The sequence below is a fragment of the Xiphophorus maculatus genome, chromosome 8, assembly GCF_002775205.1.
Source record: "Xiphophorus maculatus strain JP 163 A chromosome 8, X_maculatus-5.0-male, whole genome shotgun sequence".
Classification (NCBI taxonomy): Eukaryota; Metazoa; Chordata; class Actinopteri; order Cyprinodontiformes; family Poeciliidae; genus Xiphophorus; species Xiphophorus maculatus.
This window is the reverse complement of record NC_036450.1, coordinates 22519965-22542793: the sequence shown is the minus strand read 5'-3', so window position 1 is coordinate 22542793 and position 22829 is coordinate 22519965. Positions and strand designations below refer to the sequence as shown.

Genomic DNA, 22829 nt, shown 5'->3' with positions numbered 1-22829 from the left:
AAGACGACATGAGTCACGAGGAGACAGTCACTCGAGCCATATGTTGATCTATAGAGTCCCTCCAGACTTCACACGTCTGCTTAGTTACAGCAGAATTTAACAGTGAATGAAGAGTTTCTGCTGCCACAGCACTTCTCTGTGCGTTCTTTGGAGAAACAAATACCCAATGTCTGGAGCCGTTTACCTTGGTGACAACAAACGCCACTGATTAGATCAGTGTACACTGGCTTTCCCATCAATAGACTGAGATGAGCGGCTCCTTTGTCTTGAATGTTGTAGGACATGGAGCTGATGCCGTTTGTACAGTCAGCAAAAACGGCGTTCTCCCTCTGGCATCAATTAGGACGCAACATTCGACTCCTACTGCTTCCATGACAAGACCAAGGGCAACTCATTGACATGCAGAAGATGCCTTGAGAGATGTAGTTTGATCACAGCAGTCCAGATCAGAGTTGCTGGCTGTGATATAAATATATGCGTTACTGTGAAAATAATCTGCGAGGAAAATATTTACAGAAGATTAGAGACATTTTGTAATAATTCCAGTGTTTTCCCCTCTGATGCTGAATTTTTATTTTTTATTATTATTATATTTTATTTATTTTTTTACAATATTTAGAATAAGCAAAGCTTGTGAAAAGACAAACTTCCATTTGGCTAATGTATTTAGTTAGAGATGTGTGAGATGGACCTAATGAAACAAAACAATAGGATAGAACATCTAGTTTTATCTCTAATGACCAACTTAGTATTCTACTGAAAATAAACAACTTTGATTGTAAGAACTAGATAGATACAATTACCCAAATGGTTTCAGGTTTATGCATAGCAAAGCTTAGAGCTTTCGGAAACTAACTACTTTCATAACAATGCAGCTCTATTTTAAATTAAGCAAATATCAAATACCAGAGGGAAATTACTGATCTTGTTCTTGAAACGTCTTTTCTTTTAACGTCTTTTCTTTTGCTGTTCGTTAAATTAATTTTCACGTTTGACGTAAGAAATAAATTATAGATCAGCTCTGAATCTTTATTAAAAAAAAACCCTCAAACCTTGAAGCTAAGCAGGTGTTTTTAAAAATGTGATAGAGGCGATCGCCTGCACAGTGAACTGATCACTTCAACAACAACTCGCAAGCTGTGCAGCATTAAATCACGTGGCTGTTGCTCATCTCTAGGTGGGAAAACGCAATCGTCACCCGACTTCTTCATTAGAGCTGTGTGAGATTCGGTTGCTCTCATTGTGAAGAGAGACACCAGTTGCTGCTCTGCTGTACGTTTAGCTTTATAAAGGAAATATGCTTTTTCCTCAAAATTCAAACATTAGCTTAGCCTGAAATAGCTTTAGATAAAGCAAGGGCTTGTTGTCAATGGGAACATTGGGAGCTAATTTCACAAACATAACAATAAGAAGTCACTAAAAATGTAGGTGACTTGTTGAAGCAGCTTGTTGCTTTCACATTTCAAAGCAACAAAAAGTTGCAACATTTTTTTATTTTGAGGGTGCATTCACACCTGTTTAGTCCACTTTAATCGAATTCTAGTTTGTTTGCCGGGTTTGTTTGGGGAGGTGCGCCACCAAACTCTGATAACCAAAAAACCGAGGTCTCGATACAGTTGAAGGGAACTCCAGCAAGGTTCGAATCCATATGTGAACACCAAGTAAACCAGAGATCACTCCAACAACAGGAAGAGGACTACACTGCAGGGCATTCTGGGTAAATACAGCCAAAACAAACTTGTATATATGGCGCTAGCGAGAGAAATGGTTTGTGGTCTTTTAGACCAGAAAAGAAAGTCTACATCCGCTTCCATTTGACGCTACTCCATTTTTGTTTAGAGCTACACTGTAGCCACAGATGCTTTGGGGCAGATTGACAGAAGTCTGCCCCAGGGCAAAATCAATCGACCCCACCAGAACCTCTGACCACCACCAGCAAGCAAAGCAGGTCAAGTGTCGTCCCAACAACACAACCGCAAAGTGAGTAAGAAGTCAAGCTTGTGTTGCACACTTAATGATTAGTCAGTGTGGTTTTCGCAGGTTCTTTTATTCTCTGAACGCTGTTCACAAACAAGAGCGACAGTGAACGCCTCCCCTGACCAGCCGTTACTGCGCTAAATCGCCGTTAGCTCGCTGAGTCAATAAATATGTACAATATAGGTCAAACAAATACTCATTCAAAACTTACACACAATATCTCGTTACTTTACTCTAGCTCACTTCTCCTTTAAGAGACAATTTACCGTATAGAAATAGCAGCGCTAGTTGATATTTACCTGTTAACAAACAAGCGCGACAGTGAACGCCTCCGCTGACCAGCCGTTACCGCCGTTGGCTCGCTGAGTCAGGAGCGCTCACCGTGCTCTGTGCGCCAACTGGTGGCGAACTGCTGTAACTGCAGTTTAATGCACCTCAGTTCAAGGAGGAGAAGTGCGGCTCAGTCTTTAAACAGTCTTTAAATAAAGTAAGAAAAAGGGAAGGGGTGTAATTATTTCTAATGTCCATTCTGTCACACTTTCCTCTTACAGCAACAACTTCTATTTTCTGAGCCACTGTTGTCTCGGTTGGAAAATGTCGGGCGTGCAAACTTCAGCATTCTTAAAAGGTCAGCATCATGGAGTTTGATTGTATTTTTTTGAATGTTTTCTTCCTCCATCTTCCAGGGTTTTTTTTTTTTTTAAAAATCCGAGATCAGAATTTTGCCTTATTCTTTTGCCATGAAAAATCTACACAGCAGTCAACCCAAGTAATCTTATTTCTTCCTTCTGTAGAGCAGATCCACTATATAGACAGGTTATTGTTCAACTGGTGCAGTATTAAATCCCTCACCCTGACCTTTTAAACTGTGTGCTGCTGTGGATGTTTCTGAAAGCCCTGTTATGACGCGTTTACTGGCTTATGGGTTCTCCTGACAAAAGGTGTATTTTCCTGGCAGAGAATAAAATTGTCTTTAGCCTGAAACTGTAGCCTTTCCACATAGAGTATAGTGAGAAGAGAAAGGAAACGTGTGTCTAGAAAATGAGGAATGCCTTTAAGATGTTTGAAGGTTCCTCCACATTTTCCTACATAGAAAAACCCTCCTGTTCTTTGGTCTTTGTTTGGATCTAGAAAACCCAGGAAACCTCTATTTTACATTCACCCAGCAGGAATGGGAATATGTCATTTCTCTGCTTTAAGTGATAGAAATTAGAGCATTTCTATGCCACTTAGTTTTCCATTTTGTGTTAATTATAATGTAAAACCCGATTGCATTTTTTTTCCCCCCCTCTATAGACCCAGGTGACTGCCGTGTTGCACATTCTTTGCATTACGTGTCATTTTCTCTTCAGCAAAACTCCTTCAGTTTCCCTTTCTTCCATTTGTCATTTGGCTACACTTGTGAGAAAGTGGCAGTGATTGTTACCATAGAAACTGGCTCTTAGCTCGCCAGGGGGCAAGTTAAAAAAGAAATTATTTTGGCTCTTTTTGTGTGAATATTTCTGTCTTAAAAATCTGAGACCAACAACAATGGAACAGCAAGCTGCTAATCAGCTTCTTTGTGGTCACCTTATTTGTATTATTTCAATTCACTGTTGTATGTATTCTACACTTACGGGGGGGGGGGCGGGGGGGGTTTCTCCCTAATGTTAAATATATTAGAATTAAACAGAAAACTTTGTATTTTCATTTCAAAATCCAACATACCTTCTAGATGTTAAACGACAAAAAAACTGCAAGGGCCGCTAATTTTTAAATTCAAGATCCGACATCTTAAAGTCGTCTTTAAAATCAACATAAATACTTCTTTTGCATTTTGTGATTCTCCACGTTTTGCCGAGCCATCAAAAAGCCAGAGCAAAATTTGAATAATTGCGCGACAACCTTTCATGTCTGAAAATGTCAGGCGGCGTAACAAACCGGTAATGACAGCACTCGGGCGCACTCAATCACCAGTCTTTTTGGTGATCTTTATTAGACGACAACTGTTCCACTGTTAACCTAAAAGAGTGTTTTGTTCCGCAGGGTAAATGTCAACGAATGCCTTGCAGCAACAACATTTCATCGCCAAGACTCCACATCAAAGCAGTGCTGCTGCAAAAGGCTACAAGTAATGCTTCGTTAACAATTCCACTTGATTTCTTTTGGATTCTGGAGCTCAAGATCAAAAGTGGGTTTTACTTTGTTTGCATCTGACAGGAGAGGAAATCCCCATTCTCATCATATCTCCGCCTTAAATGACAGGCGGGGTGCGGATGGCCAATCCCCTCTCGACTTTGTTGTTTTATTTATTTGAAATTATGGCTCATAACAACTAGGAGGCATCACTAAAGAACAATTAGTTACTTAATAAAACGTAAACAGCATACATGCTGATTGGAAACCATCATTTGATGGTTGATAATGGAGCCTTAGGCTACACGTCATTTTTAAAGTGAGGTTGAGTTTGAAATAGTCAGCGTTTTAGGACAACTGGCGGTAGGAAAGAAACAAACACAGGATGATTACGTAAATTACCCGGAGCAGCCGGAGCCGAGAGGCAGCGATGCTAACCGCTATCCCACCCGTCTCGTACGTACATTACATTTTCATTGGTCTTCCTCCCTCTTATTCCCAACGAGGGCAGACACAGTCACGACTCAGAGCCACAGGCCAAATCAAAAGCTAAATCCAACTGAGAAAATGAAAAAGCCAAACATATTTTGTCTCTAGTTGTGTATCACCCAAAAAAGCCTTGCAGCTAAAACGACAGCAAAAGTATCGACTTCACACACCTGCTGCACTTTGTGTTTTGTCTATCACCTACAATTGCAATAAAATACAGAAAGCACCTTTACTTAAGCTCTAATCCACATTCTAACACAATGTTACAATACTCCAGGTTCATGTTTGGCAATCATGTAGCGTTGATTAAAAACCTAACTGCATGAAATGAAGCCATGTTGGAATATCTTAGAGCAGGGGTCCCCAAACTTTCTCCTGTGAGGGCCACATAACTTGTCCCTTCTCTGATGGGGGGCCAGGGTCAGTTTGTAACAGAAAAAGTGTGACGATTGTAAGAGTGCTAAACATAAAAATGTATTGTTTTTCAGAAAGCACAATCAAATAACCTTTTCTGGATTCTTCAGAGAACAAAAGTTAGGAAATAACACTATTTATGAAATAAATAATAACCAAATAACACTGGGTTCTCCACATAAAAAAAGGGTTAGGGTCAATTATATGCATGTATAAAATAGTTACTAACTAGTAGTTAATAATAAATAAAGTTCATTACTAACATTTATTTTATTGCAAAAGTCCAACTTATCAAATAAAAATGCACATATATGAAAATACTCTGGTATTGTTCAGGGGGCCGGACCAGATGTGGAGGCGGGCCGCATCTGGCCCGCGGGCCGTAGTTTGGGGACCACTGTCTTAGAGTATGACTTGAAGGACTTTAGAGGAATATGAAGTCCTTACGCCTTCTCCACTCCTCTTAGTGCCTCTTGATTTCTCATCTCGTCTGTCGTCTGGGCTGTGACTTGGAGAGATATCCCAGAGAAATCTCTTGAACGATATTCCGAATCTAAAGGCTCTCAGGAGGATGGAGGAGACGGGAGGCTCTCCCCCCACAAGATACTGTCACACTCACCGTTATGCTCATTGACGGACCATAAATACAGCAAATGGGCTGCAAGAAAAACAAACGGATGATGCACCTGTTCCACAGGCCCACTGGGACGCCTTGTATTGTTAAATGGCTCGATTCGGACTCACTCCAGCCTTTTTTTTTTTTAAGATGAATGAGTCAGACATCAAGCAGACAAAGCCTTCACAAATGGTTTCCTTTTACATGGTTAAAACTAACAATTATTTTCCGTAATCGATTACTCTGTTGATTATTCGGATGACTAATTGATTAATTAGATTAAAAAGTTAAAGTTAAATGGAAAAACTCCTTAAGTTTATCATTTAACCATTTAAGTTTTCTTATTTTTACGCTATTAGAAATACATTAATAGATGCAAATAATTAAATTCCTTTTTTTAAATAACATTTTATTGCATACATACATACATGCAACAATAGATTTTTTTTTGAGTGAACATTTGATCATTTTTAGATTAACTGACTAATTTTTGCATTAAGAAATTAATAATTTGATAGAAAAAGATGCTTAATAGGGGAATTTGATTTTTACAGAATTTGAACTATGTGAAGCTAAACCTATGCCAGTGGGAGTTCTGGGTAAAACAAGTTTTTTTTGTTTTGTTTTTTTATCTTAAATTACAAAATATACACACTTACTTACAGTTTTGGCTTACTTACTGTTCTGAATATGTTTTTCTTGCAGCAAATGGTCTTGTTTTTTGCAATCTATATATTCCAGTTAAATATTTCTGGCTGAATAATTAATTAATCTTGATTAATCCAATTACTTGTTTCGACCGCAATGGTTACCTTCTGTTTCTCAAATAACACAACTTTAATTTTTGTAACATTTAAAAAAATGATCTGCAGGACTTCACTGTCTGCACTTTAACAACTTGATCCATTTCCTGTTAGCTGATGAAGAGAATTTTTTATTTTATTTGAAGTATTATTTACCTTGTTTTAACATTATGTTTTGATAGCAAATCTGCATTCATCCTATGAAAACAGGTATTAAGCTAAGAATCCATTCACAGGGTTGAAGATTTAAATCAATAAAATACAGAGTAAATTACCTCTTAATTTAATCAACCTTATCTAAAAGCTTATTGAATGTCGCATGCCTGATGCTTATCTAAAGAAAAGTAAAGGTTAGTGAGAAAAGCTGAAGTGGATTCTCTCCATGGCTGATTTAAAGCTGCATGATTTCCCCAAATGACACTGAAAAACAGCAAATGATCTAACCTAGTTTTATAAAAATCAGTGACAACATGAACTGCCTGCCTGAAGTTCTATTCCCTTCAGATTGAAGGATATTGATTTTTCTACAACCAGTATAAAGTATAAACCAACTCGGTATAAAGCAGACAGAAGCCCACAGATTGGATCAGAAGTATTTTCTGATCCAATCTGCTCATAAAGTCAGCTCTTATATTTATACGACATGCTTTCTCATCCTTCAACTGGTGGCACTTTTTTTTACTCTTGCAATGATTGCTTCTCACTGAAGCATCCAACAATTATCATCCGGTCGATGCAGTGTCCTCAAATTTTTAATTTTTCAATTCATTTTAAGATTAAGTAATTGGCCATAAAAAAAAAAAAACAAACACAACCAATCTTTTGGCAGGTTATGGGTCTGATTGACCCCAGATGGTGTGGAGTCATTTAAAAACATAATAATAAAGAAATATTTTCACAAATAGTCATCAAATTTAGCAATGAGTCAATGGATAAGGAATCCAATTGTTGAACAGAACAGAATTTCATAAAACCTTAAAGCTGTGTTTTAACAAGAAATGTGACATCCTGAACCTGCCCATCGGAAATGAATAATGCAAATTGTTTCTGCTACCTGAAAAAAAAAGAGATATGATGCAACAAGATGATGTGAAGTTTTTAAAACCAAACTTGGATGATGTTTTCAGCCTTACTGTCAAAGTGCAGATCTGAAATGTTCTTTCTTTGATATTAAAATGCAATTTTATAGATGTTGAATTTGCCTGTTAAATCAGTTGTTACTAAAGTACAGTATGTGATGCATAACATCAATAACATAATATGAAGGAATATTTTAATGAATTACATATATAGGTTCAATGATGGGCCTAAGTTGAAGCCGACAGACGTTAGTACTCAATGTGTGACTCAAACACTGAATAATTAGTCAAACTGTTTAGCTGTTTTCCAAATGTTAAGATTTGTTTTTGGCAGAAACAAAATAAACATTGTGGACCAACGTCAAAAGAAAAAAAAAAAATTCTACATCTTTCCAAATTCTCAAACACAGTGACATAACGACAATAATTAGCATAAAGTGCTTCACGGGGTATATATATTCAAAATAAATAAACTAAAATGTGTTCATGTGTTACAACATGCATAGTCCCAGAAAAATCTTTTCCCACCGAAAAGCCAACAACAGAATCAATGCCCACCTGTAATATGTGACATTTTATTCACCATTTATTACAAATGTGTGAACTTGAAGGCTAGCACGCTTTATGATCAAATTCTCCTTGCCAATGGGGTTGTGTTGATAAAAACTGAGGGAATTCATTTTTATTTTAGCAGTAAGAGGCATTTGCTTTTTTAAGGGCTCACTGCGGCTGTTTGGCTGAACGTTTGATGGGACAAAATGCTAACGAGAGAAGTGATGCGCTAATGCAGACGACAGCCGGCGCGAGCAGCTGGAGATGAAAGAGGAGCGGGGAAGAGAGCAACTAAAAGACATCTATAAACACTTAGCTTGAACATGAGCTAATGCACAGAACCCACACGTGTTAAGTCGGGCCAAAAGCAGACACTGATACTGCAATAAAGACACCAACAAGTTCATTAAAATCGTGTTCAGTAACCAATTTGTGTTAACTCATCTCTAGATCTGTAGAAAAGACCAAAAGAAAGAAAAAAAAACAACCCAAATACTTGGCTCTATGCTTGAGTTTTTAGATGTAAAAAAATACGACCAGTGGACACACAAGTCAAAAGATTCTGGGCAGATCAGATCAAGACTCTTTCCAAAAGTAAATTGGACCAGACAAGGGAGGCAGTTCCTGACATCACCACCAGAGGGTGCTGTTGCACACAACTTTAACCCCCATCTGAGAGCATCTTCTATACATTTCTGCATGTAATTTGAATCAGAAGAAACATCTTCTGACACATGAAAGGGAGCTGTCTTTTTAATTTACACGAGCACAAAAAGGGAGAATGCCTTTACTCGTTGATTGAATTCCAACATTCATTTGAGAATCTGTAGCTTTGTGTTTCCTTAGACACGACATTTCTGATTAGCTTTGTTTAATAAAAACAAATAAAAATCCATGTTATTCCAACCCCTTTCACAGCCGTACTGTGAAATGTTGCTCATCCTGGCAGAAAGTCGCCGCTTAGCACAAGAGCACTTCAGCAGAAAAGCTGCTCCTCTTCAAACTAAAGAGAGCCATTTTCTTCCATCGACCTCTCCGTCTGTCCTTTTCTTTGCCGGGTCAGAAGTTTGTCTTTTGTCAGGAAACAAAATGTCACAGCCTTGACTCTCATGTGAATACACCATTTTAGTAATATGAAAAAATTTTACGTACAAAACTGGAAAGATATGAAAGTTTGATGGTAAAAAGATTTTTGTTATTGTGTCAGACTACGCCACACAGTTGACCTCATGCAAGCTGCTCTCGGAGATGCTGTGTAGCAGCTCTAATCTGAAATACTTTCTTTTTTTAATGAGACAGTGCTTGATTGATGCTGAGAGTAAAGTAAAATAAAGCAAGAGCTGCTCGAGGGAGTTTCATAATTAAGATGAAGGGCATGCATGGAAGCTTTTTGGTATATAAACCCTAAAACGGCTATGAAATGTGGAACGGAGTCACAAAAAAAGGCACTATGGAAAAAATATCGGAAATAGCAAAGCAAAGCTAAAGGTTTAATGTTTTAAGGATCATATGGAGAGATAAGTTAGACAGTTATTAATGCAATGTATGAATGTGCTTACAGAAATACAACCGAACACCATATTTTGTGATGGCTCAATGAGTCCAAAACTGAGATCCTTTTGGAACCGGAGTTTCAAAAAAAAAAAGAAAATAGAACATATTTAATTTTTTTTTCTACATGTCCTTCAGATTTCAGTAAATTTACCGAGTTATCCTTTTAAACATTTTTGACAGTAAATATTTTTATGCCAAATTTTAATTGCGGTTTTATAAAGCAAGAAATTCTGTGGTAAAAACCTAGACATATTTATGTGTAGTGAATAAATCTCATATTCCCCTTTTAATAACAGGAAAATAAATGGCAGTAGCATTTTAATGTTTATCTATTGCAATGTTAGACTTTTTTTTTTATTAATCTAAGTGACCGTAAGCTTTTAAAAAATTCACAGTAGGGACGTCTTGATCAAGATTTCTTTTTACACCCAAGTCATTTTAAATGATTGTTACTATAAAGACATTTTGAAGTTTGTCTCAGTCTGAGCTGCTGTGACACAAACATAATAAGCTGTTAATGAAACTACATCAAGAAAGCAGCTTTAAATAGCACCCTAGTAACAACACAGCTAAAACAGGCCTGGTTTTATCATTTGTTTCTAAACTTATCAGATTCAACACAAACCGTTGTGTTCTGGATCAAATTCACATCTCGCTCCATCAATTTATTGATAATTTGACTCATTAAATACTGCATTTGCAATGAGAAAACCTACAAACAAATCCGCTTTCGTATGCATACACTAATACGGAGCAGGTCACATGACAAAGATAAGCTGGGAGCCGCAGCCAATACAGTCTCTATCTCTCTCTCTCTGTGAATGCCAATGTACAGGATGTCAAGTATTTACATTGCTTAAACGTTTTGTATAGAAAAATACAACAAAAAAATTGTAAAGATTTTTTTTTTAAATGGTGCCAGACAGCTTAAAGGTTAGAATTATGGTCGCAGTGGACAAATCACACACATTACACAGACAACAGGAATCAAAAGTTAAGTTTAGTCAAAGACTCATTTGAACGACCATTTAAACAAGACCTCGATTGATCACAGATCTTCAGTTCTTTATTTTTTAAAATCTATTTTAACCAAACATTAGTAATAAAATTCTTTCGCCATAAACGCAAACAGCTTGAAAGTAAAAATGCTCATGCTACTTCAGGCACTGTCATAGAAAACTATAGAAAAAGACTGAAATGGGAATAAAAAACTAGCAGGAGATGAAGCTGAAATCTATTTTGACACCACAGAAGTTGTAAAATCATAACATAATACTTTGACCAACTATAAATCTTAATGTCATTATGTGAAAGCAGTACAGAAGGAAGGTTTGCCGGAAAAAATCTACTTCTGCCGTTTGCTTGTTTTCTTCCTGAAGCGGCAGCGAGCGAACCCTCGGTTACTGTAAATAGATCCGTCCTCGTAATCGGCTCAACATAAACAAGGTCTGTTAGCAGTGCAGTCATCCCTCGCCTGTCTCAGGATGAATGGAAAACTGCGTCGCTGAGCCGGCCGCATTCATTTGCCTGACAAACTAACTTCCGCGTTTCGTGGTGAATGTGAAAGTCAGAGCGCGGCAGCTGCCTGACCACAGGAGCACACCCGTTGTTTTTGCTCCGACTGATGCGGCTTAGGAAACACGGAGAAGTGCCGCAAGGGAAAAGGCGAAGACAGGGAGAGAGAGAATGTACACAAAATGACTGTGTAGCAGCTTGTAAAATGTTTAAAAAAAAGTGTTTCATTTCTAGAAAGAAGTGCTCTCAAAGGGAATACATTAAATATCAGCATTTTTCAGAAAAATTTATATTCAGAGCAACGCCCTGTCACTGAAACTAAGAAAATGAATGCCTTCCTGTCTGAACAAGGAGGGGGAAAAAAACCCCTGAAGTTTAACTTGTTATATTTATCAGTCAGCATGCAGGCGAGAAAGAGCGGCTCATTGGGAGTTTGTGATTCCAAACACATGCAGTCGTTTGAGCTGAATTTTAAACAGACTTCCCCTGTTCGTCTCTCTGTGCGTGGCCCCGAGTAGGTTAAGCAAAATTATTAATCAAGTCCAGTTTATGCTGCAGCAGGCAGAGATTGAAGACTAGGCTGAACAAAAATGATTAATGTCTGATGGGGTTCTGATTAAAAATAATAGGGACACTTGCTGTACAATAAAAGCCATTTGGTATTTCAGAACATCCTGTCCGCGCTCTCCACTTTCATTTATGTAATTTGTTTTGTAGATTGATAGCGGCAATAATTTAGTTGTTGTTTCTCTCTCTCTCTCTGAGAGCTGCCTTAAACTCAGCTCACATCTTCATCGGGATTACTGACAGCAGGGCAAAAGCCTCACTCTGCACTCAATTATCATGAAAAGTCAATAAAGAACAAGAAAGGCATCCTCACAAGACACAGTAATCGATCTGGCTACATGAATGGGAGCCCCACACTCCCATCACCCAGAACCCGCCAACAGCTAGCACCAATTAAACGTGAGAAACAATTCCATCTTTTATTTGAAAGTCAATCTGCAGCATTTCTAACTTTTCGTTAGAAATGCTGACAAAGAGAACATCGCACGTTGTTAAGAGTCAGCGGCGTTATGCTCAGCTCTGCCAGCAGATTGTCTCACATGCAGGACACACACGCAGTGCTGCAACTGTGGAGTGTTGGTACCGGGGGAAAGTCTGAACTGCTGAAAGGAGAAGCCGCTGCGGATCGATACGCATACAGCTGTTTTACGTCCTACCTGTAGCCCTCGCCTCCTCAGAATGCTCGACTCGTCCATGGCACGGATCCCAGACTCAACATGCTTCCCTACCGGTGCATATCCACGCTGCGCTGCCTCGCTCCAACCTCCTGCTCCCTCCCCTCTCCTCTTCTCTCCTCTCCTTCCTCGGGCTAAATCTGATTTTAGCAGCTGCTAAACACCTCCGTCTGAAGTTATCTGATTGGAGCAGCTCAGTCAGCTGACACCTCCTCTTGTTCCTCTCCTCTGTAACTTCCAAGAATGAAAGAGGACAGACATGAAGCCAGGAAGAGAGAAAGAGAGACGCAGAGAGAGAGAGAGAGAGAGAGACGCAGAAGACAGGCAGTTCTAATTTAGCATGGAAAGAGGAAGGGGATGAATAGGAGGTGCAGTGGTGGAGGGGGAAGCCCCAAGACTCATTTCTGTCACCAGCCACGCTTTTTTAGTCACCCCTAAAGACCATGACAATGAAAGGATATCCTTCCCCAGCATTGTTTCTGCTCCAGACTCGAGAGCGAGCGTGGCATCCTGTCTGCAGCGGCCCCCGTCCTCACTGCAGTCACACTGAACCGCTGTGAGAGAACACCTGAAGGTTAGGCCCGTGACAGGAACACGATGGCTGACATTAGAGAAGGCATTAAAAGTGAAGGGGAAAGGGCAGAGAAAGAAGTGCTGTCCTGTGCTTCAAGCGGGAAACAGTTTGGCTTTCACACTTGCTGTAAAAATGAAATGGAAGCTCGCAATTATGAGGCAAGTAATCTGAACCACTTTAATTTTGTTCAGATTTTCTAATTCCCAGGTGTGTAGATTTGACAGGTAACTGGATTGACAGTGACTTCATAAGGCATACAAGTTCAGTTGATCAACACAAATGGTGGATCATTGCATCACGTGTCAGCAACTTGATCCATTTAGATGTGGTAAAGACGACAAACTCGAGAGCCAAACAGAGGGACGAGATTTAAAGCTGCAGTAGAGAGATCTGAGAAAACCATGGACTTGGCCTAAAATTTCAACAATCACACCTTACAGGAGAGCCTGCCAAGAACTCAATCCTTTGTTTTCTTGTAACGTTAGGTCGTTTCTCCACCAAGATCTTGAGATTTTGAAAAGGTTGCCTGTTAATTTCAGATTCAATATTCAGAATAAACAATTTTAAAGCCTGGATCCATCCCGCTTTGCGTCTAAGAAAAGGAAGAATCACGAAATTTCTGAAGGCAAAAAGATTCAACCAGGTACACATCAGGAATACTTAAACTGGCTGCTGAGTGTCTAGTGAGGGTTGATGTGGCTCAAAGAGATAAATGCCTTATAGCAACGCAAGCATAAAAGATTTACCTGACTAGAACGTAAAATTGTAAAAGCTCAAATGCAGCGTTTTTGAAACAACTAAGAAACTGAGGAGTGAAATTGGAACCATCATTCCGTTTGTCAGAAATAGTTGCAGAAAGCTATTGAAGGAAAAAAAGACCTATTATTTCTCAGCGCTGTTATATCTGAGAACTGCAGCCCACCTGGAGTACCAAGAAGTGCAACATGGTAAGTGCATGGTTACGGTGAGAAAGGCTGAAACCCACCAACCACTGAAAAGGACATTAAAGAGCAAAATAATAATAATCTAAAGACAGGGATTTATGAAGAAACTCCATAAGTGAAATCAATGATCAAATTACAAAGTTAGTTATTTTACTTCAAGAAATTATTTAAAACAAGTGTCATAGAAAAATATTTGTTCACTTACCAACATAATCGGTCTGCACAGTAACAGTTAATAATTGTTCACATATATTCACCTGAAACGGACAAAATTTCACTTTTGTTTTAGTTATTCAGATTTAATTATATCTTAGAATGATAGATTCTATCATAATAAAATGAATCGTCAAAACTATAAATTCATTCAACTTCATCCAATAACTGTGCTCACATTTCAAAATGGAGACCAGTCTGTACACAGACATGCATGCAGTACTCCAAATCACCCAACCCTGAGGCATTGCCATAATGGAATCAACCAGCATAACCTGTTATATACACATACATAACCGCATATCCAGTGTCAATTTCCAACAATTTCATGCCCTGCTGCAGATCCACAAGGCTGAGTTTTCAGGAGCCACAGACCTTCCCAGTAAATCTGCATCTCCACACCATCCTGGGTTATTAGCACTTGTAAAATAAGTTGCTTCACTGTGCACTGGTGCCAGTCCTATCCTGCAATTTCACATTCTGTCTCAGTTTCTGTTTTCATTGCCCCAACCTCCTCCTTCACTCCTCTCCCCTCCGCCCCCAGCCTCTCACTCATTTCCATTCACCGTGCTCCTGCTCTGTGAATATTAAGTGGGCCCCTTCCTTTCTCCGACCAAGCTCCAATGAGTTCTCTTCTAGCGAGTACAGCAGCCGCCAGGACTGGCGTGCCGTGTTGTCTGGCAGGTGACCACCACATCAACTTTTCTCATTTGCAGTTGTGTTCGACAGGAAGCCGGAGGAGTGTCTTTGCAGATGGAGTGACGGCCATTTGTGCCGCTCCGCTGATAAGAGAGCCGAGGTCTGTTTTTTTGAGCGAACCCCTGAAGGCCTCAGAGACGAGGATTACAGTAGTCAACTTTTTCAGCGTTAACAATGCCTTCCAGATTACCTGAGGCGAACAAAAAAAATCCTGTTTTGTTCAACAGGCAAGTCTTGAGCTGCAGCTCTGTTCAACTCACTGGCTGCTTAAAGGAACAATTAGAAAAAATCCACGTTGGGCTCAAAATAAGGATCATTAGCTACAGAAAGACAAGGAGAGAAGTCTTTTCTATTTAGACTCCAAACAAGCACGATTCTCTGCCATGAAAATCTCTAATAATCACAATTACTACGTCATTGATATTAAAACAGTTACTCATTTAGTAATAATAATTACTGCTGTTCATTTACCACATAACTACTGCACAGATGTTCACAAACCTTTCCCCCCCCCAATTCGCTGAACGTTCATCAGATACACGTCAAACTCAAACCCTCTTTTTATCTTTTCTACCAACTAAACAGATGAACACTGAACAATTATCCAACCCAGAACACCTGCAGTCATATTCAATAAATTTGAAAATACCTCAGGCCTAAGGCCCTGAGGAGTCTTGTTTGTCAGATTAATTAAAAGTACTTTTTGAAAATAACCCACAAGTAGGTACTAAACATACTTTCCAGAAAAACCCACTTTTGTTTGGAAAAAGGTTTTATTTTGTTTGTTTGTTTGCTTTTTTTTACCTTGGTCTGATGTAATATTCTAATTTAAAATATCATGTTTTGTTTAGTTGTAAATGAACATTTATAATTCCCATGTGTACTTAGTCTATAAAATGTGTTTCACTTGGTGATAGTTTCTAAAAGAAATGGGCTTATTGACAGCTAATTATGTAGAGCATTAGTAATGTAAAATGATTAATAATTAAATTAGTGCACATGTAATAATGTCAAATGAAAACTGCAAATAGTTAATCACTAAGACAGATCTATAGTTTGAATTGTTCAATAAAATGATAAGAGCAATGTAACGCGTTAATGAAGGGGAATGCTGACTGGATTATTGTAACAGGAAGTGCTTTTATTCTGAAGACCTTCTGAGCCGGAAAACATGTATCAGAGGTAAGTTATTCTGCTCTGAAATGACCAACGGTTATTTATCACAGATTTTACTTTGAGAGGCTTGGTCATTAACATGAAGCTACAGATAATGAGATCGGATTTTTATGGACAATTAACAAGTAGCCAATGATCTCTGATCATCACTGGTCAGCAAATTATATCCACTCTTTCAGAGCAGAATCTGTGCGTTGGTGTCATGTCTCTGACAAAAAAATCACTTGCAACATTTTTCACAAAATTACAAAAACTAATAAAACAGAGTGTTGACAAAGTAAAATTGCTTTGAGTTTCTGGGCCAGCATGAAGGCTAGCCATCTGAGCTGCATCAGGGCAAAAGGGAAACAACAGGGAAACCTTTAGGTCTCCTTTTCTCCTGCCAATTGAGCAGCTCAGGTTGTTTCAACAGTGTTTGGAGAGAAAAAAAAAAGGTAAAGTCAAAGCTGGCACTGAAAGCATGCAGAGAGTGCTGATTGAGTGACCTGCAGCCTCTGCTTTGCTTGAGCTTATCAGACCAAAAGGTGACCTGCAGATGTAAGAAAGGCAGAGGAGGGGAACGACCTGCGAGGGAAACATTAAGGGGAGAAAGAGTCAATTCCCTCTGTACAAAGCAGTAAAAACTGTATCAGCCAGAAGCCAAAGAAGAAAATCAAGACATGATAAACCCTGCAGGGCCAACCTCCCCTGTGGATAGGGCCAATCTTTCCACCTTGACAACAAGCAAAAATATTGTAACCGAGAGCAACCAATAGCTGCAACGTGGTGCTCGTGGGTCCTCTCTATTTTCAATTTAAATAAACCGGTGTAGCAACTGTAAATGTTGGCATTAATTTGATGAATTAGGTCTTCATCAGTCCACTTGGGAAATCCAGCGGGTTCTCTCGACATTCATGCGCATCGCTTTAAAGAAGCGGCCACGCTGCAAAGAACGCTGCCACATTTGAATAGCACAAGAGAGGAAATGATATCTCAAACAGAGCAGATGGCACAGCAGAGTGTCGAAGCGAAACTACTTCATCTACACTGACGGTTTTGCATTTACATCCCACGCAGATGTTTACAGGTAAAAAAAACCCTGCCATGTCCGTGTTTTGGGTAAGTATGACATCAATTTCCAAACATGGACTTTGGAAAATACAAACAGCAGAGGGGAGGGAGGGGAAAATGAAAGAAAGGAGAGCAGATGAAAGAATTACAATCTCTTAATGTGATATACAAGAATGTCTTTTTCACAATGTTTGTCAAGAATGACTTGAAATCTCTAACTAAATAAAACTCCCTGCAGCAATAGAGTAGATGCTCAGACCATGTATCTGTTTTGAAAAGTCATTCGTTTTATATTTCCTATGCTTTCTTTGTCCCTCATCTACTTTATGGTTTTCATGAGGATGAATGTGATGGCATAATGACCAGCATAAACAAAAAGAGAAATTAACAATGTAGGCTCTGCCCAGTTTATGTGATACTAGCAAAAGAAGATATGAACATTAGTTTAAAGCTGTGACCGGCCTTTAAAAAACAAAGACAGAAAAAAAGAAAAATCAGTGAAATATTAAAATCTTTCCACTGTCTTTAAAGAAATCGCACTCTAGTCAGGCTTATGGGATATAAGTTGTGTTAATTTACATTTTATAGTCTAAATAGAGGAGGAGGTAGTTTACCCTTGTGAGGAAAGAAATAAACTAAAGTTCAGGAGTTCATTAGGTTATAACAAGCGCCTGCTCCGCTCCCATCAATAACACATCTCAGATTTACACTTGACTCACCCTGCGGCTACAACAAGCAACAAAATGGAGCTGGAAGATGCTAAACAAAAGCTAAAAATGGGAGAAATTACACCAATTGACCAATTCACCTAAAAACAGCATAATCTGTCGAGTTTACTTAGAGCTCGGGCCTATATTTCCAGTTAATTAGTCGGATTGGATCAGGCTCGGGGTGGATTGGACTTTTTAGACCCGATCTAAACTCTGGACTGTATGAGTGGTGGGATAGAGAGAGAAATAAAGAAAGATGAACTACTATATAGGTAAAAAAGACAAACAGAAAAATTGTAGATGGACGGACTAGCAGATGGATAATTCAAACCAATGGGTTATGCTGACAGATGGTAAATGATTGGATGGATGAACCGGCAAACGGAAAAAGAGAACGATTGATTGTCAAACAGGTGGATGATGGACGAATAGACTGACAGAGGACTGGATGGATGCAACTTTTAGAAAATGGAATATTAAAATGTGGGATTTTTTTTTCCCTCATTCAGATCAGCAAACAGGAACAGAAACGGTCAAAACGCCTGGAGGTCCGTAAAATGCTTTTTCTACCATTCTGATCGACTGAACGGTGCTCATTAGCCAACTCAGACCGTCAAAACAGGGAAACTCTAGAGCTACTGTTTCCTTCCTTTAAAATGAGTCTCGTATGTAAATACATTTATGTAATATAGTTTGGTGCTAAAAGCCTTCCACTTCATTTCTGGAGCTTGTAACAGGAGCTTCCAATCACTAACTGGACATCTTGTCCTCCAAAATAAATTAAACTGTGTTTGATTATCAATCATTGCAAAGTACAAAAATGTCCAGCACTCCACTACAAGCCCAAAACTACTGGATAAAAACAAGCAGATCAATCTTTAAGCTGCGATACGCCATCATAAGCAGCCCTGCAGATAGTTTACACACCTCTAGAAAATATCTTTATCCACTAGTTTTATTTTCTTAACACTGTGGCAACACTTGCTTATGGCATATCTTGTGTTTGCCTGTGTAAAGTGAAGGTATTTTTTTTTTGTCTTTTCAACAACAAATTGCTGTGACCATCATGATATCAGCAAAGGACATCACAGAGTGGCAATTACCAGGGAAAATGAGAGTCCACGAAGGCACAACATCAGGATTATGACAATCTTATCTCCATATCATGCCAGGAGTGAATTATTGATTTTCTGCCAGAGAGCATTATGGTCAAGAGGCCAGTGCCATGCCTGTGACAGAGCAATGAACACCCAGGGGCATGAAGGGGAAGCGCAGAGGAGGTGAAAAGACAATAACGGGGGTCCGAGGCAGGCAACGGGATAAAGCAACGCAGGCAGAGGAGAAAGCTGAAAAGGTATTGGAAATAGGGGAGAAAAACGCATTCAAATCCAAGTTTCACCATTTATTTTATATTCCTACTGCCTGATTTGGTACCTTTTGCATATTCCGTGTTTCTACCTCCTGTTTTTTAGATGGTTGAATGTAACAACCATCTGTTTTAAAATCATGCGCCTCCATTTGAGGTTTGACTGCAAGTATTTTAATGATGTGATCCCATCATGTCCCTTACTCCCCCTGAGGTTTAACAGGAAGTCAGCTCATGTCACCCACTATTTGCCTTCAGGCGAGGCCTGTCACACTTTCACAGGAACCTTTTTAAAGGGCAGCCAAATAAAACTAATAAGAAAAAAAAAATCATTTGTACAGCATTTTTCTTTGATGATTTAAGGGCCTCAACTAGTTAATTGCCCGATATCAGGCCAAAACTGATGTTTTTAATGAGGAAAAGGCAATTACATTTTTAGCTGCAATAATAAGAATGGAAATGAATCATCAGCCAAGGTGAAAATGGTTTCTGTTCGTCTGTCAGTGAGGCGTACAAGGGGGGAAAAAAAAGAAAGTCAACTTGGGAGAATTTAAAACTTTGAAGAACATATTCAAGGAAAATTTTAGGCTGTGTGTGTCTTGGCAATTCAAAGACATTTTTTTTAAAAGGGAAAATATTCAGATCACCTTTCCTGGTGTGGTTTAAATGTATCATTCTCAAAACATTCAAAATTAATAACAATAAAAAATTTAGAAAAATAATTATTGCCTTTGAAATAAAAAAATAAATCAGGGTGGTCCATTATAACCTAAGCAAAACTCCCCAAAATCTAAAGTCTAGGTGTGATAAATCTCTTAGGACCAGGATTTACAACGAATTTTGAAAGAGGGATTCATTAGTAAAATATGTCACTCCAACAATATTGCTGAAAATTGTGATGAAAATCTTAAGATTGAAATTTAGGAGCTGTAGAGTCACAGAGATCTGAATTAGTTGAAGGCATTAAGGAAGGCGACTAATATATTATTAGCAAGCAGGGTTTACAGCATGGCAGCGGAAACGTACGTAACCAACCAATTTTGTATCCAAGCGGTTCTTTTGCGACCGCTATATCGAAAACATTGACACAACGGTGACAAATGCAGTCCAATATATTGTGCAGCTCTATTTCTGAATATGCTGTAAGCATTGTTTGACTTGGCAGCCTCATGCTGCAATACAGCCTGCGTGCTGGCAGCCCCTCCACTCAATCATTTTCAGTGACTAGATTGCTGTGCTTCCGAGTCTCATAACTATCAGTGTGACAGATGCTGTTGTGTCAGTGTAATTCACAGGCATCATCTTGGCTTAATTAGGGCCCCTGTTAATGATTGTGTTGTGATGCGTTTTCAGAAAACCCATCTCCTCCCAAAACAGAAAAAACTCATTTTCAAACTGATGATCAAGACTCTTAGAAAAAGAAAGGAACAGCAAGCTTTCGCTATTAAGAAGCTGAAGCCTCTGTGGCTTTTGTTTTACTCGTCTTTCCCAAGCTTGGTGGAAAGCAGTGGAAAATAGACCACCTCAAAGTAGTGCGTAATTGGACAAACAATACATGATTTTCAAAGGCAGGCAAAAATATGTATAGGAGTCTAAAGCAGGGTTAGGAAATAAAATAAGATTGTAAGCTTTAAACATTTTCACATGTTCAACCCATCTGAAAAATAACTCATCAATGAGGCACCAAGGAGGATAAATTTAACTTTTGAGGAGCTGCAGAGGTCTACAGCTCAGGTTGAAAGAATTTGTTGACTATTGGTAATGCACTCTACAAACGTGGCCTTTTTGAAAATATGCAGGAAGAAAGTTATGTACTGCACAGAATAACTCTGGAAGAAAACCTGTTGGAGGCCACAAAACACTTCTGACTGGGGCAACAGAGCAGCTGCTCTAAAAACACAGCTAGAGCTACAATGGCAACTGGAATTTCTTACAACAACTCAAATTTGTATTAGCAAGGAAAAACCGAGTTGTTTTGGAGGTGAGCTATTTGAGAGGTCCTCGCAGTTTGTGCTCCATTATGTTTTCAACAAAAGAAAACTAAAAAAAAGACTTATGCATTTGCTTACACTTTAAATTTAGGTCCAATACAAAATAATAGTTGTGTGCCATTTCAGCTCTGTAAAACGGAATATAAGCTCATCAGGAACAATGTGAGGTGTGAGTATATATGGGTAAGATATGTGCGATTACATCACCCAACATGCACATTCATACAGCAAAGTCTGTAAAGACCCAAATAAGCTCTAAAGTACAGTCAGGCTACAGAACATGTACAACAATCCTCTTACCAGAATCAAACAGAGGATGAACGTTCCTACATTTAGCCGTTTCCATTTTTACAGCTTTTACTTAATTACCAACATTAAAATGACTTACAACAAATGCAACAACCAACCACCGCCAACTGATCCATGCAGGAACCTTTGGGAAAACAAACAAAAAAACAATACACTTTTCAATCACGTTTCAGCCTCGCCTGGGCAAGAGAAGGCAGAATGCATTTGGCCACAGGCTCTCATATCTCTCCCGCTGAGCTGTCCTTATCTGGTGAGCTGTGACCTTCCTGTGGCGGTTGTCAGATTAATCATCATCTAAGAGGATCAGTCAAGAAACACAATAAAACAAATCTCACAATTCTGGCAAAGTCAATGATGTTAAGGATTCTCTCAGGTTGTCGAGCTGTAAAACCCAAATTAAATCAATGCATGAGCCGCAGGACAATTACGTTACAGAGAATGATGTGATCACTCACACAGCAGGGCCAAAATAACCACGGGGGCTTTATATTGTGCCTTGTACAAGAAATGGAGCTCGACTACCTGAGGATTAGGGAAAAAGCACCAGCGCCCCCATGTGTACAGAAATATTTTACACACACTGGGCCTAACTTTTTAATTCTGATAAACCTCATCAAATGTGACCTATACATACATGAATGTTTTGTTTGTGCAAACATCTAGCTATAAAGATCTTTCTTTTATGAATTCTGCATATAAAACAAATATTTTCCTTACAGTTCAGATTACAGTGGCTTTTCTCATGCTTACATCGTAGAGGGTCTGGGTGTCTTCTAAAAGCCCCCTCAAACATATGTGTGGACACACAGACATGAGCTTCACATGCTTTATTAAATTAACCTTTTCTCAAAGTGATATAGAGCACACACACGGGAATGACTCTCAGCCTAACGTCATCAGGCTGGCCTCTGAATTTGATTGTATCTCACTCCTCAGACAATAAAACAGCACACTGTGCGCCGCTGTGGGATGAGAAAGCAGAGCGCCAATACAGTGAAGGTCATTTTTGTCCTGTGGTTAAAGGAAGGATGAAGTAATATGTCCGAAGGAGTTCTTCAGTATTTTCTTTTAGATTTCTAGACATTTCGCCTTTATAATGCTAGACTGAAAATAGTCCAGTAGCATGCATCTGATCCAGAATGCTGCTGCTCCCGTTCTCACTAAAACCAGGGAGATAAAGCACGTCACCCCAGTTTTAAAGTCCTTAAACTGGCTCCCTGTAGCTCAGAGGATACAGTTTAAAATATTTAGCACTGAACGTTTTAGCACCAAAATACATTAAAGATCTGCTGTTGTTGCATCAACCTTCCAGACCTCTCTGGTCTGCTGGTTCTGGTCTACCCTCAGTCCACAAAACCACAACCAAACATGGAGAAACAGCATTCAGTTTTATGCTGCACTTCTGAGAAGTTCCTTTACATCAAGGCTAAAATCCCATTTGT

At 39.0% G+C, this 22829-nt stretch overlaps 1 protein-coding gene and 1 long non-coding RNA gene across 6 annotated transcripts in view; one reads left to right on the top strand and one right to left on the bottom strand.

The window, feature by feature from the left end:
* mast4 (microtubule associated serine/threonine kinase family member 4) overlaps positions 1–22829 on the bottom strand; it is a 104441-nt gene that overhangs the window by 52300 nt on the left and 29312 nt on the right. Inside the window, exon 1 of one of the 5 annotated variants that reach the window (XM_023337990.1) lies at positions 12338–12525. The exons of the other annotated variants lie outside the window; for them this stretch is intronic. Coding sequence (XP_023193758.1) covers positions 12338–12376 — 39 coding nt within the window. The 5' untranslated portion in view covers positions 12377–12525. Of the gene's footprint in view, positions 1–12337; positions 12526–22829 lie in introns of those variants that run through there. 5 annotated transcript variants of the gene reach the window in all.
* Positions 1840–4242, top strand: LOC111609463. Its single transcript, XR_002753137.1, has 3 exons — positions 1840–1980; positions 2529–2605; positions 4003–4242. It is a non-coding gene; the product is annotated as an uncharacterized LOC111609463 (long non-coding RNA).